The following is a 13,404-nucleotide window of genomic DNA, read 5'->3' as shown; positions in this document are numbered from 1 at the left end:
ATTTCCATAAAAAATCATGCACAGCACTTGGCATTTTCTGATACAGTATGTTCCCATATCCACTTAAAGTCAAATACATGTCACAAGCAAGTTGCAAATTATGGCTTCAGGAGAAACAAAGACAATCAATATGCACGACTAAATACAATATGCCCAACTGTCCCTTAGGTCAAGTTGACTAACATTTAAGGTCATTTGTTTTAACCAGAATGTCAATTTTCATCTTTCGACTGTGCAACCAGTGCACCGAATCAAAGTCAATTTCTTCTCAGCAACGTGATCATGTAAAAAGCTGCTTGAAATGTCAAACGCCAGGCGAATGGCATCGATTCAATTTTCTGATTTAGCTAATTGTCGGTTTCCAGTAACAGCAAGTAGCATAAAGAAAAGTTACATTTCCAAGAAAAATTGCCATCTGCGTTAGACCAAAGTCACAATCCCGTGTGTTTATATGCTGTACGTTATTTTCTGTAGCTGGAACATTTTTTATTGCTGGAAACTAATTGTATTTTTCAAAGCTCATTTGACTAAGTACATGCGTGATAAACAATATTATAAATATATTTATAATTAACTCATTCACTGCCATTGACGCCTATAAACATCAAAAATTCATTTGAACTATTTTTTTTAGTTTAACTTTTCCACTTTGGTTAACAAGAATATGAAAACCTAGACATTTTTTTTAATAATCTTTTTTGGGGAAAAAAAGAGAAAAGATTCTTAAAAAATTCGGGGAGTCAGGCGATTAAATTTTTTAATTGTAATTAATCGTATGACTTAGTTATAGTTAACTCACGATAAATCAAATCAATCAAAAATTATATATCTGTTCTAAATGTACAATAAAAAAAATTCTAGGTTTTCATACTCTTATTAACAAAAGTGGAAAAAAATGTTAAACTAATAGAAATAGTTCAAATGTTTTTTTTTTTACGTCTATAGCCGTCAATGGCAGTGAATAAGTTAAAGTAGTATACTTCTTTGTTATTTTTAGCTTTATTAATGTTTTGAATAATATATAGCCCCTCACAGACACACTCGCTTTTGATTGACACTGTCAGAAAGGTATTCATCCATCCATTTTTTTTTTTTATATCACATGTGCCCTCATTAAGGTCATGGGTGAGGTGAGCTGAGTTGGAGTTGATCTCAGCTGACTTTAAGCAACAAGCACTCACCAGCCAATTGCAGGGCACATATAGACAAATAACCATTTACACTCACATTCAACACCATAACTAATTTAGAGTCTTTGATTATCCTTCCATGCATGTTTTTGGAATGTGGGACGAAGCCCGAGTAGACCTATATGGCGAAAACCCATGAAAGCAGAAGGGACACCACTGGATCAGACTTAGATATTGTTTTATTTTGCCCACCTCAATTAGTTAAACAGGGTAGCCAAAAATTGGGAACCTTGAATCTCAATATAATGCAGTGAAGTTCAACATCACAACAACCACTACAACAACTATTAAACATTAAAAAAATATATATATATATATTATTATTGTATAAGCCAAAAGTTTGATCTGCTTTTGTATTGGATCTCATTCGATGGTGCAGGCGTGCCCAACGTTATCTCCATAAGTTCTTCCTCATGTTTTTGCAGTGAAATGCTGTATATATACTCTATTTCTGGTCAGAAGTACCAACAGCATCACACCCACTCCACCAGCAAATATATCTTTCAAGTGGGTGTTGTGCATTGCACTTGAAAATTATCACGAACTGGTGGTATCACTGCACATGAGGGAGAGGAAAAAATAAACAGCAAGGTGGACCAACCGCCCCCCCCCCCACCCCCCACACCCCCACCACCACCACCACCACCACTCCACACTCCCAAATTCTTGCACATAGAATCCGCCCCATCGGACCTTTCCATCCCGTTATTCAAGCATCCCACCGACGCACACAGCAGCTCTGTGCAAGCCCAGCATTATTGAAATTCGCCCCACGCGCTGAATTGACATACCACGGCTGCAATCCATTTAATGCCAGAGCGTGATGAGCCGCTTTGGGGAACCACACACCTTTCTGGTATATATTTTGCCCTAAAATAATCTAGAAGTGTGACATTAGTATAATGTTAGCATTCCGGTGACCTGATTCCCTACTTGCAAGTCAATTAAAAATAAAATAAAAACATAAAAACAGTCATCATCCAAAAGACCACCCATACATCCATTTACCCAGCATCCAAGCGCGGTGAATCCTAACTCTGTCCCCGCATAATACTAAGGCGAGCGTCTTACCTTGAGCGCTTCTATATCCAAAGATGCTGAACGTTCCATGATGAGGGCGAATCGTGTTATATGCCTACTCTGGAACCAGCATAGAAGTCCCGTGCGATGACCAAAACAAGGAAATGGTATATATGCCTATAAATAGAATTTGAGAAAAGTTCGGATGCTCTTCAGAGTGTCCAACTCCTGCTACATCTCCCCGATCGCCATCGTTAGATCGCAGCAATGGAGTCTCAGTGGAGTTGCATTTCCTGGGTGGACGTGTTGCTAAAATCTTGACTCCGTCATACAGCCAAAGTGGTTCAATCTTCGCATGCTGGGGATGTGCACTTATAGCTGGGTCTCAGTTACATCTGAGTAAGAAATCCCTCTGCCTCCATCTCCGGTGACCCGTTGCGGTGCGGTCCGGTGAATGCCGTTACATCCGTGTGGCGTGTGCCGGCGCGGCAGTGTTGAAGAGTCCGGAAAGCAGGTGATGTTGAGTCTTTAGCGACCATGCGGCAAACCGCCAGAGATAGCGGCTCTCCCAGTAAGAAGAGGAAGAGAGCTGAGTGTGAGGGAGCGAGAGTGATAGAGAGAGAGGAGGGAGGGAGAGGAAGAGAGACAGAGACACGGAGGTCCTGCTGAAGAGAGATGCGAATAACGGCAGAGTTGGTGGTATAGACAACATACAGAGAGACGGACAGGCTAAGCGGTGGACACTTTCTGTAGCCTGTGCGTGCTTACGCGTGTGTGTGTTACAGTAAGAAAAATAATCAGGTAGCTTGACATTATTAAAATCACACTTATGTCAGCTTGGTATTTTGTAGGGTTTAAAGACAAGTCGCTCCAAAACTTTATCCACGTCCTGAGGGCGTTGATGTAGACAAAAAAAACAAACAAAAAAAACATGGCCACAACTTCCTGTAAGACACTGGAAGTAGCAGTTTATTTATATATATTTTTTTCTTTTAGTAAATAGTCGTAAATTTGGTATTTATGCACTGGCTTACTGGCTTTAAATTTGGTGGGTCTAGTTATGTGCCAAGTTTGTTGTTGTTTGCTTTTTTTGTTCCAGGGTGAACGGGGCATTTTCTGGAGAACGTTCACACCTGCAAATGATCACTGATCAGCTCAATTTAAGAGCCTGCAGACTGATCTTCTCACCTTGCCAGTAAGATGAATTCTCGCAGTATTTATGAGTTCACAAGCTCCGGAGAATGGGGTAGATGCCACCGACTTCGTTTCCGGCCACTGATTACCGCGTTCCAGCATTTGCACCCCCACCCCTGCGCCCCCCAACCGCAGGGCGTCTCAACTCGCTGAACTGAGACAGACACACTACACACTCGCACCCGTCGACAGGAACGGCCAACATACGGGCACAATGGCAAACTGGGACACGGCCCACACGTTGCAAACAGGAAACGGAAAAAAAGCTGATGTGTGAAAACCAGGAAGTTGGAAGTCCCGCCTCCTCCATAGCATATACCCCATACATCTTGTACCGCTCCCGCTGATGCGTTTGCAGCCGATTGTTTTCCAATCGGACCAATCACGCTTTGTTTAGGCAGGACGAAACCATTAAGTGCCGATGGCGGGGGGAAACAAACACACCTAACAGACAAATGAATGCTACAATTAATTATGTTCTCGCAGAATTACTCACGTTTCCTTGTTGAATATGAACAGCAAGAGGAGTTTCGTGAATTTTTATTTGGTAAAGATGTTCGTGCCCCCCCATTATTTTATTATTTTATTATGCCTGCAGGGTTCACAAACTTTTGAGCAGCACTGTGTATATATGTATATATATATATATATATATATATATATATATATATATAAGGGGTGTTAAAAAAAATAGATTCGGCAATATATCGCAATCTTACAGCGCGCAATTCTTGAATCAATTCGATATGCGGCCAAATTGATTTTTAAACATAATTTTTTTAATGGGAATATTCAACAAAACATTTTATATTTATAGTTTAAAAAGTGGAATGATATATATATATTTATATCAATTGATCTGAATCTGAGAAGCAGGAGCACTGGTGGGAATGTCCGAACAAAAATGTCCAGTTTGAGTGGATGCTGTCGTAAGACACAGGTGGGAAAAAAAAAAATCCACAATCTTTCATCACCATTAATTATTCATTCTTCTACTTGCTGTTACCACTCTTGCCAGTCACGTAGCTTGAATGTTGTATCAGTTGTATAAAATAACACATTGGTATGTGAAAGGCATACTTGATCAACACACACGCAACGATGAGCCCGACTATGCTACACTCCAGAGAACACAGAGGAACAATTGTTGAGGGAGTCTGAGAGATAACGAACATCATATTAATGACTGTCTCGCTCGTTCTCTATACGCTATGCCTTCTCTTGTTTTTTTTTTGCCTGGCTTCTTCTTTGTTCTCTTCCATTCACTTCTCACTCTGTCCCTCTTCAACCTTCTCAACCTCTATTGCTTAACGCTTCGCCTGCAATCCCACCATTCTCCAGTATCTTCCCTCCTCCCCGCTCCCTCCTTTTTGATGTTGTGCTCGCTCAACCGCTTTCCCTTACTCACACTCATATGCTCCACACACAAACAGCAGCTCACTTTCAATAAACACTGTGCTGTCTTTCGGGAGACGTTTTATAAAGCCTTTGTCATATTTTTTAGAAGGGAGCCACTGACCTCAAATGAAGTCACCTGGTCCTGTGCCAGCACCGTGACATCACCGACCCCACGCCTTTCTCTTGCAACCATGTCCCTAGGCCTCCTCTTGCATTTTAAAGCACTGTAAACAGTTTCTTCCCCTTAATTCTGTCTGTCATTTACTTGGCATGTTACCTCAAGCTGCTTGCTCACATATGCAAATGTTCCAGAATCATATCACTTCAGTGCCAAAACTTTTTGTCAGAAATTTTCTATATATATATATATATATATATATATATATATATATATATATATATATATATATATATATATATATATATAAGGTGCAACAATGTTGACAGCACTCTGCATAATTTGGCATCACAGTGAGACTGTACTGGATTGCATGTCAACTTAAATGTAATATGGATAAATAAGTTTGTGGTTATTTTTCTTGCTAAGTACTTTAAAGACTTTAAGGACAAAGGGAAAAAAACAATGAATTATTTCAGTGCTACCAATTAACACAATTCACAGTGCTGATTTGTACAGCGAAATTACAATCCCAATTGCAAGTAAGTGGTACAGAGCACGGATGGATATTTAATACGCTGCAGCGTATATCAATGCATGGTTGCAGAAAATTATTTTTCAATTATGTATTATTGTTTTCTTTCTTCGTATGTGTAGCCCCAGTTAAGCCCTGAAACATTTTATTTGATATTGTAAAATATATTTGTAAATGATTTTCCCAATGATTTTCCGCTTTGTTTTTATTCTCAATCTGATCAGAGAAATATCTGTTGAATCAAAAATGGCAACACCATTTATTTATTTATTTAACTTTTGTTGTTGTCATTGAATACATCACAAATATTAGTGATAAAATTAAGACATTGTGAAGGATGTGAGTATCTATAAAAATCCAAAATGGTATTGTTGAGCCATGGGTCAGGTCTGAGTCCTGCTGAGTGCCATTGTGTATACTACTACTACTACTACTACTACTACTAATAATAATAATAATAATAGTAATAATAATTGGAAAATCACTTTTCATGTAAAAGAAAATCTCTGTGTGACAGATAAAAGGAGTAATAAACTACTAGTAGATTTAAAAAAAAAAAAAGAAAGAAAGAAAGAAAGAAGAAGAAATAGCTATTTTTTTCGGTATAGTAAATGAATGGACGGTTTTGTCTCCTTGTACCCCATAAATAAAACTTCAATACCCAGAAGCGTTTGCGAGTGAAATCTCCTTGCGCCGATTGGTCAACACAGCGTCCAATCGCTTGGCACAGACGTGTCTCCTGTCCAGAGCATCCTTCCGTCATGGCGCCTATTTGGTTGAAATCCTTTGCTAACCTCCCGATCCTGTGTGTTTTCTTGCTTCTGGTGCTATGTCTGCCGTCTGGAGGAGGACAAAAGAAGAAGGAGGTAACGTTTTAAACGCCAGAATGTATTTATTTCGGAGAATATTGTGTCGATAGGGTCATGCAGGTTGAATGCGCGGTGGCGCGTCAAGCAGGATTTGAAGTACCAATGATTCCGAATGATGTTGATGACAGTATAAATCATTCATTTGGTGCTTCTTGTTCGAATAAAGCTCACAATTCTAGCTGGATTTTACGCGTTACAGGTATTGGATAGATTTCTGTTGCTCTCTCTACATGAGTTTCATATAGGCTCGACGCTAACAAGATGGTTTGATTAATAAAGGGCACTTAATATTACGGAAAAGCACTCGGGAAGGACTTTAGCAATCGAGGTTTGAGAATAGTAAATGAAACGTTAATTTTGAAACGTAGATAGAACGTACGTGTGCACTGGCTTCTTTGCTTTGTCACATGGCGTTGGATTACGTCTGCGTGCAACATTTCAATGTTTAATTATTTACGTGAAACCAGCATCATCAGACAGGTCCGATACCATAAGTATTGCTTTTCTGTTAACATTTTTTAAATTTAATCTCAGGGACTTGAAACAAGGGGTTTATTAATAAATGTCAAAATAATGGACAATTTGTTTCCTTCTTCATATAAATCTCATGTTTATTTCTTAAATTCAAATTGTGAATAGCAGTAGGTTATTTTCTTGTCTAAGACAAATATTTCCAGTGGGGCAATTACAAACTCAAATATAAATGTCAGTTTGAACCCAATTCATATTTGTAAGGGTTGCATAGTCAATGAGCAAAGCTGAAAAAAAATCTACTGTAATGTAATTTTGAGAGCATTTATTGTGCAGTTCTCAAAAGTCAAAATCAATGAACATTATTCAGGAATGTGATTTTTCCGCTAATTCGCGGAATTCCGCTTTTTTTATCTCCCCCCCAAAAAAAAATTTTTTTTTTATTTTATTTTATTTTTATTTTTTTGTAGTTCATTGTGTATGCACATGACTCCGACAGATAACATCTTCTGCTATAACAAAGACATTTGTGGTATGCTCTAATATGAGTTACTTTTCATTTGGTCATGATACAATTATTTGTTCATGAAATTTGAACTCTTCAACATTATTTATGTGTTAACTTAGTAATCACATTAGTTAGATATGATGATATTCTCAGTGATAGTTTTTAAAAGCAAAGACAGTCCAATGTTTTTGAATGTGACTGATTTTGAGTTGACTAAAACTGCCATTTTATATGGGATAGTTCAATATACATTGAAAATTTATGCTGTTGTTTTGTCTATTTCTTTGTCATGTGAGTGGACCTGGACCTAGCTGGGTGCCAGCGGCCCCCAGACCCCCGGCTAAATTTTCAGATAATTTCACTTTGGTCAAATCACATCCCTGATTATTGTTATTATAAATATTGATTATACTACATTAATATACTTTTAACCTTGTAGGCTGCTCTACCTGGCTGTATGTAATTTATTTCTTGTTTTCAGACCTGTTTAGGTGTGTAGTGTATCATTTTTGCTCCAGGCTCTTATTAACTCTTTCACTGCCAGACGTTTTCAGAAACGGGTTGTCCCCACTGCCAGCCGATTTAAGCATTTTGAGTGATCTTTCAAGGTCCACAGAAAATGTTGTGTTTGGACTATGGAAACACACATACTACCAAATGAAAGATTGGACTCTCAGCTTTCATCAGAAAAAAAAAGTTTGTTTCTACCTTATTCCGTTCTTCAGTAATCAACAATAGAAAATGGTTACTTTCACCGAAATGCTCTCTTTTGAAACAAAAAACGGAGAAAAAGAGCTTTTTGTGAAACGATGTTATTTCATGCACTCTAGTGAATTGTACACTTCTTTTTGTCCATGAATGATGCCACAAACACCTAAATAGTGCTTTACTTCTGTAAAACGCTTTCACCAACAATGAAAAAGTGTTTTTTGATTGCAAAATACGTTTATTTCCATTCAACAGTGTAACAATTTGACAAAACAATTTCGCAAACTATTTCCAAATGTGTGCAACTGTGGTACTACTTACAATTATGTGGATGTTTCAAATACAGTTTTTCCTTTTGTAACGCTCCCCTGCGTGCAAGGAGACGCCGCTGGACTCGTACAACAGTTTACTTTCACTTTCACATTGGTCCGTTTTGCGTGCAAACGTTACACTTTCTTGACGGCCTTTTTTTCCGGGGAATAAAAAGCAAGTAGCAGACTGTACACACTCCTCCGATGAATATGCATTGGACTCGGGGCACTCTCCGTCGTCCGATCGAACGTCCGCCTGTGCGTGCTCGGTTGCGCTCCGCGTTACGACACCGTAATAGCCGCCGCGTCAGCGGTTCCAATTTCGCCGTCAAGCTCGGATTCACCTTCATCATCATCGAGTATGATCACCGTCGTCATCAATGCACTATTTTAGCGTTGGTCGATGCCTTTCGTCTTGTAAGTGTAGAGCTGCTTGCAAACGCTCGCCATTGCCCGTTCCCTCCTCCATCTAGCTCCATCTAACGTCTTCTACTGCCGCGTCAATGCTTTCCAACCACGGAGTCACCCTCATCTTCATCATCTATGATGATCATCGTCAACAATGTGCTTTTTCAGCGATGCTTTTGGTCTTTGAAAAAAACGTCTCGGGTGTGAGATCCTCGCGACCGGCCGCCATTTTTCCTTTGTCTTCCATTCTCATCTCCTGCTCGACGCTCTAGCTCCGCCTCTACTGACGCCCACCCGATCTTGTCAAAAGAGAGTCATCGCTGCCCTCTAGGGGCCAAAAATAGTCCTTAGGCACAACAGACAGACTTGAAACTTTGACCAGACATGCGGGAGGGTTTCCTCTACCCGTTTCAAAAAAAAAAAAAAAAATCATTGGATGACGTCTTTTGACGTCATTGGCAGTGAAGCGTAGGTTTTTACTTGACGTCTTTAAACGTCAGTGGCAGTGAAAGAGTTAAATTGCCTGCTACTTTCCATTCAAAGTTTTGTAGTGCTGTAGGAGGGAAACAAGTCCATGAGTAATTCGAGTGCATTGATTTAAAAAAACACTAACAAATGCTTGTGGAATTGTTTTCTGCCTCGGGTACCCGTTTGATTGGTGTACCATTGGGAAGACACCGCAACAATTGTTCATGCCTGCGTGATGAGAAGGCCAACTTCAAAATAAAATCTTCCCAAATATTCCCTACAGTAATACTGTACACGGAAATCAGTGTCTTGGTTGCTTTTATTTTGAAGTTGTTTCTGGCAGGCAGCTAACTGGACTGGTCTACGTGTGGTTCTCAGAAAACATGGTCTAGGAGTTTGACAAGTGAGCCCAAAACTTGTGCAATCCCTGTTCAAAATTCTATGTGCTTTATAACAAACCTTCCTTCAGTGTGCTATAAATAAATGTGAAAGTAAAGTAAAGATGATTTAATTGCGACTGGAGAATTGAACCATTCTTTTTGTATGTTTGTTTTTTCATTTTTAGTACACCCCTTATTGTTTCAATTGGACTACATACATATTGATACATGGGCAGTGACACCAAATATTTTAGTAAAAATAAGTAAACAAATAAAATTACATATTTTTACACTTTAACAGCTTCACTGTCTTTATACAAAGATATTCAGTTGCAAAACAGTACGGGCGGGAATCTTTGACTGTCTCACAATTAAATTCCAATTCCCTTTTTTGGGGTCTGCGATTTGATTCAGAATCGATTTTCGATTCAAAATGATTTGATTGACTGATTTCTGCTTCTATTTATAATGAGCAAAGAATCGTCATGATCTACTCCAGTCTGACTCTCTAATGCTAATTAGCGAGGACAATTTTGCCAGCAGCATGTGATTTAGTGCAGTGACAGTTCATCATATTTCATCGGAAAAAGTGCCAAGAAACATGATGTACTGAGCACTTGTCTTCTTTCCTCCTCTACGAACCCCTATCACATAGCTTACGGTTATATTGAATAGTTAATTAATTTTTCACTTAAAATTGCCTTAGCTACTCTATTGACTGTGTGCAACGTTTAGTCGCTGATTAAATGCTAAATCGGCCAACACAAGGCTTGAAATAATCTGTTTCGCATAGCCGTTTGCGTGTCTACATCATATGGGCATTTTAAGCCTCATTAAAACAAGGATTTTTGATTTTTTCCAAAAATGGAATGGCGGGGGCAGCCCCAAAAGCTTCACTGGGTTTCTTACATTATCTACAAGCGCGTATTCAAGTCAAGATGAGATCGGTTCTACTAGCATAGCAACGAGCTTTGGCTGGCTAAAGTTAGTAATGATAGGCGGCGTATAAAAGTTGCAAGTACCGACATTCTCACAAAGCGATTACGAGGATTGATTAACAAACAAGAAAGACGGAGAAGCTGTCTTTGCTATGCTAACCGGCTAATGTTATCGTGTACGTGGCATTAATGTGCTTGGGTGATCGATTACACTTTTCAAAAAATTCTCGTTGGGACCGCGTTAAAGTGGAGCGTGTCCAACTTTGAACATCAAAATAGCAGGCATTCAAAGAGTATCTGGAGAGAGAAACTAATGCTACATGCTTAGCAAATTCATGCTACACACTTCGGTAAACAGGAAGTGATGGGATTGTTACGGCGCCATGTACGTCAGCCGGGAGGAGGATTAAACGTTTATTAATATTGATAGGCGAGTCAGAAAATGGATGCATATACTAAAGTGAATACATTCAACATCACTAAATGTTATTTGTTTTCACAATGTAGTCCTGAAAATTACATTGCACATTAGAGTTCATCATATTTTTTTTAAATTATTTTTAATTAATCTCTGTCAGAACTTTTTTTTTTAATCCCTTTTATTTAGATGAGTCAAATTTGTGAAAATATATCACTGTGCCTCTTCTGTCACTGTTTGCATATGATCATTTTACATAGCAGCACTACTAATGGATGCATTTGATACACATCTGTGAGAACATGTAAACAGTGATAGTGTGTTGTAGAATTTTTTAAAGAATAACTGAAAATATATCGTGATATAGGATGGCCTATATCGTGATAGACAATTTTTCCATATCGCCCAGCACTAAGGCAAGGCAAGGAAGCTTTATTTACAGTATATAGCACATTTCATAGACAAGGTAACTAACTCAATGTGCTTCACATAATTAAAAGTGCAACATTAAAAAGCCGCTACAAACAAAAAGTTAAATATATTTTAAAAGCAATTTAGTAAAGAAATAAAAAGTAGCTTACTAAAAGACTATAAAGTGCAAGAACAAGATTTCGGAAAACCTGATTTTAAAAATCACTGCTATCTTTATCACAAGTATGAGACAATACTGACTACCGGTTAAAGCAAACAAATACTAACTACCATTTAGTTCACACACATCCATCATTATCTACATTACACATGCAATAGTGCCTTAAAAGTCACTTACAGATGATGCTTCAAAAATAGTCCAGAAGTAAAGGAGTGGAGCTCAATAACTTCCTGTCCACTGTGTGCGTCTGCAAAAAAGGTCAACGTAGAAACATGGAATATTTGTATTTCTTTTTAAGCTTAAACAGACATTTAGATGACCCGATACACACCTTTACATGCATATGCAAATGCAAATGCCGCTTTCAAAATAAAAGTAGCATAGCGTACACAGATTAATACGGGTTTATTTCTATTTCTTCATCTCACATGGGCCATACATTAAAGGCCAACAGGCCGAATGTGGCCTGCGGGTGGTACTTTGCCCAGGTCTGGCTTTTGGGGCTCAGCAGTAGATTTTTATTGACACAAATATGCAGCAAAAGTGCACTGAAGGAAGGTGGTCATGGCAGAGTGTGCTGAAAATGTCCACTGATGCTTTCAGGTTTTGGAAGTTTGATGTCCACAGACAGGAGATATATCTTCCTTATTTTCCTTCGCAAACAGTCGCCCATGATTTATGTATGTATGGATAATAGCTTGAGATAAAATTGAGTCCAAAGGGAAAAGGCGAGAGTTCGGCATTGAGATTCTGACAGACAGTAGAAAAGAAATGAAACAAAATTTTGAAAAGGAACTTAGGGCAGCAGCACTGGACCCCTGCCTCTCTAAATCCTGTTATATACCCCTCAGGAAATGGAGGAAATAGTCATGGAGAGCGAAGAATATTTATAGCCCTTCAACACTTGCTCGTTCATCACCTCAGCTTTGCTAGATATTATATCTGGCTTGTGTTGTGTTTCTGTCTTAAGGCTGACTACTGCACAAATAAAGAACCAATGTAAGCACTTCCTATATTGAGGCATCTGGAGTCAGCAAGGGGCAAGGAGAGGACAAAATGTCCAAGGCAGCTAGTCAGGTGCAAGTAGAATTATGGATATCTTGAGACTTGTATATTTACGAAGCGACAGAGTTTGCAAAGTACTGTTCCTGATACTGCTCCCAGGGACTAATGTAATCGTTAAAATAAACTACTGAGTAAGCCTTTAATTTTCAGGTTATAGGCCGAGCTACCTGCTGAGTTGAGATTGTGGCTTACAAATCTTTAACACTGTGCAAGCATTATTGACTCTTGGTTTCATCTTTGACCCGTAGTTTTTGAATTGCAATGGTCACCTGAAATAATACATATACATATACATTATACATGTATAATCTACAATGTTGTTAAAATGACTCGCAAGGACTTGAAACTCAGAAGTGTAGGACTTGTGAATCGCTTGAGACTTCCCAGTCTTGACTCGGGACTTGACTTGGGACTCGTCAATCTTGACTTGGGGCTTGACTCTGGACTTGAGGAAAAAGACTTGAGACTTACTTGTGACTTGCAAAACTTGACTCCCACCTCTGTCCTTAGGTTGTGTCAGTTGATTTACTTACTTCTCCCTGTCTTGCTCTCAGCCTTCTCATGTCTCAAGACTGCAAGAGGAGTAGCTTGATTGGTTAACAACTTAACACATCATTCCTTGTGTTTTTTTTTTTGTGTGAACTAGTACAAAGGATAAACGTGTGCCTGCTAAGAGACAAAGATTAATTGAAAGGCTTATGTGTATCTAATAATTAGGGTTGTTAAAAAAATTGATTCGGCAATATATCGCTATATTACAGTGCACAATTCTCGAATCGATTCGATATGCGGCTGAATCGATTTTTAAAAAGC

At 38.6% G+C, this 13,404-nt stretch overlaps 2 protein-coding genes across 2 annotated transcripts in view; one reads left to right on the top strand and one right to left on the bottom strand.

The window, feature by feature from the left end:
- Positions 1-2,812, bottom strand: part of sgcz (sarcoglycan zeta) — a 265,996-nt gene extending 263,184 nt beyond the window's left edge. Inside the window, exon 1 of the mRNA XM_077571991.1 lies at positions 2,262-2,812. Within this exon, the coding sequence (XP_077428117.1) occupies positions 2,262-2,300 (39 nt within the window). The 5' untranslated portion in view covers positions 2,301-2,812. The remainder of the gene's footprint in view (positions 1-2,261) is intronic.
- Positions 2,813-6,181: 3,369 nt separating this feature from the next.
- Positions 6,182-13,404, top strand: part of LOC144055672 (dolichyl-diphosphooligosaccharide--protein glycosyltransferase subunit TUSC3) — a 53,184-nt gene continuing 45,961 nt past the window's right edge. The window contains exon 1 of the mRNA XM_077571864.1: positions 6,182-6,321. Coding sequence (XP_077427990.1) covers positions 6,217-6,321 — 105 coding nt within the window. The 5' untranslated portion in view covers positions 6,182-6,216. The remainder of the gene's footprint in view (positions 6,322-13,404) is intronic.

The sequence above is a fragment of the Vanacampus margaritifer genome, chromosome 7 (genome assembly GCF_051991255.1).
Source record: "Vanacampus margaritifer isolate UIUO_Vmar chromosome 7, RoL_Vmar_1.0, whole genome shotgun sequence".
In the NCBI taxonomy this organism is placed as follows: domain Eukaryota; kingdom Metazoa; phylum Chordata; class Actinopteri; order Syngnathiformes; family Syngnathidae; genus Vanacampus; species Vanacampus margaritifer.
This window is presented reverse-complemented; position numbering and strand designations above follow the sequence as displayed.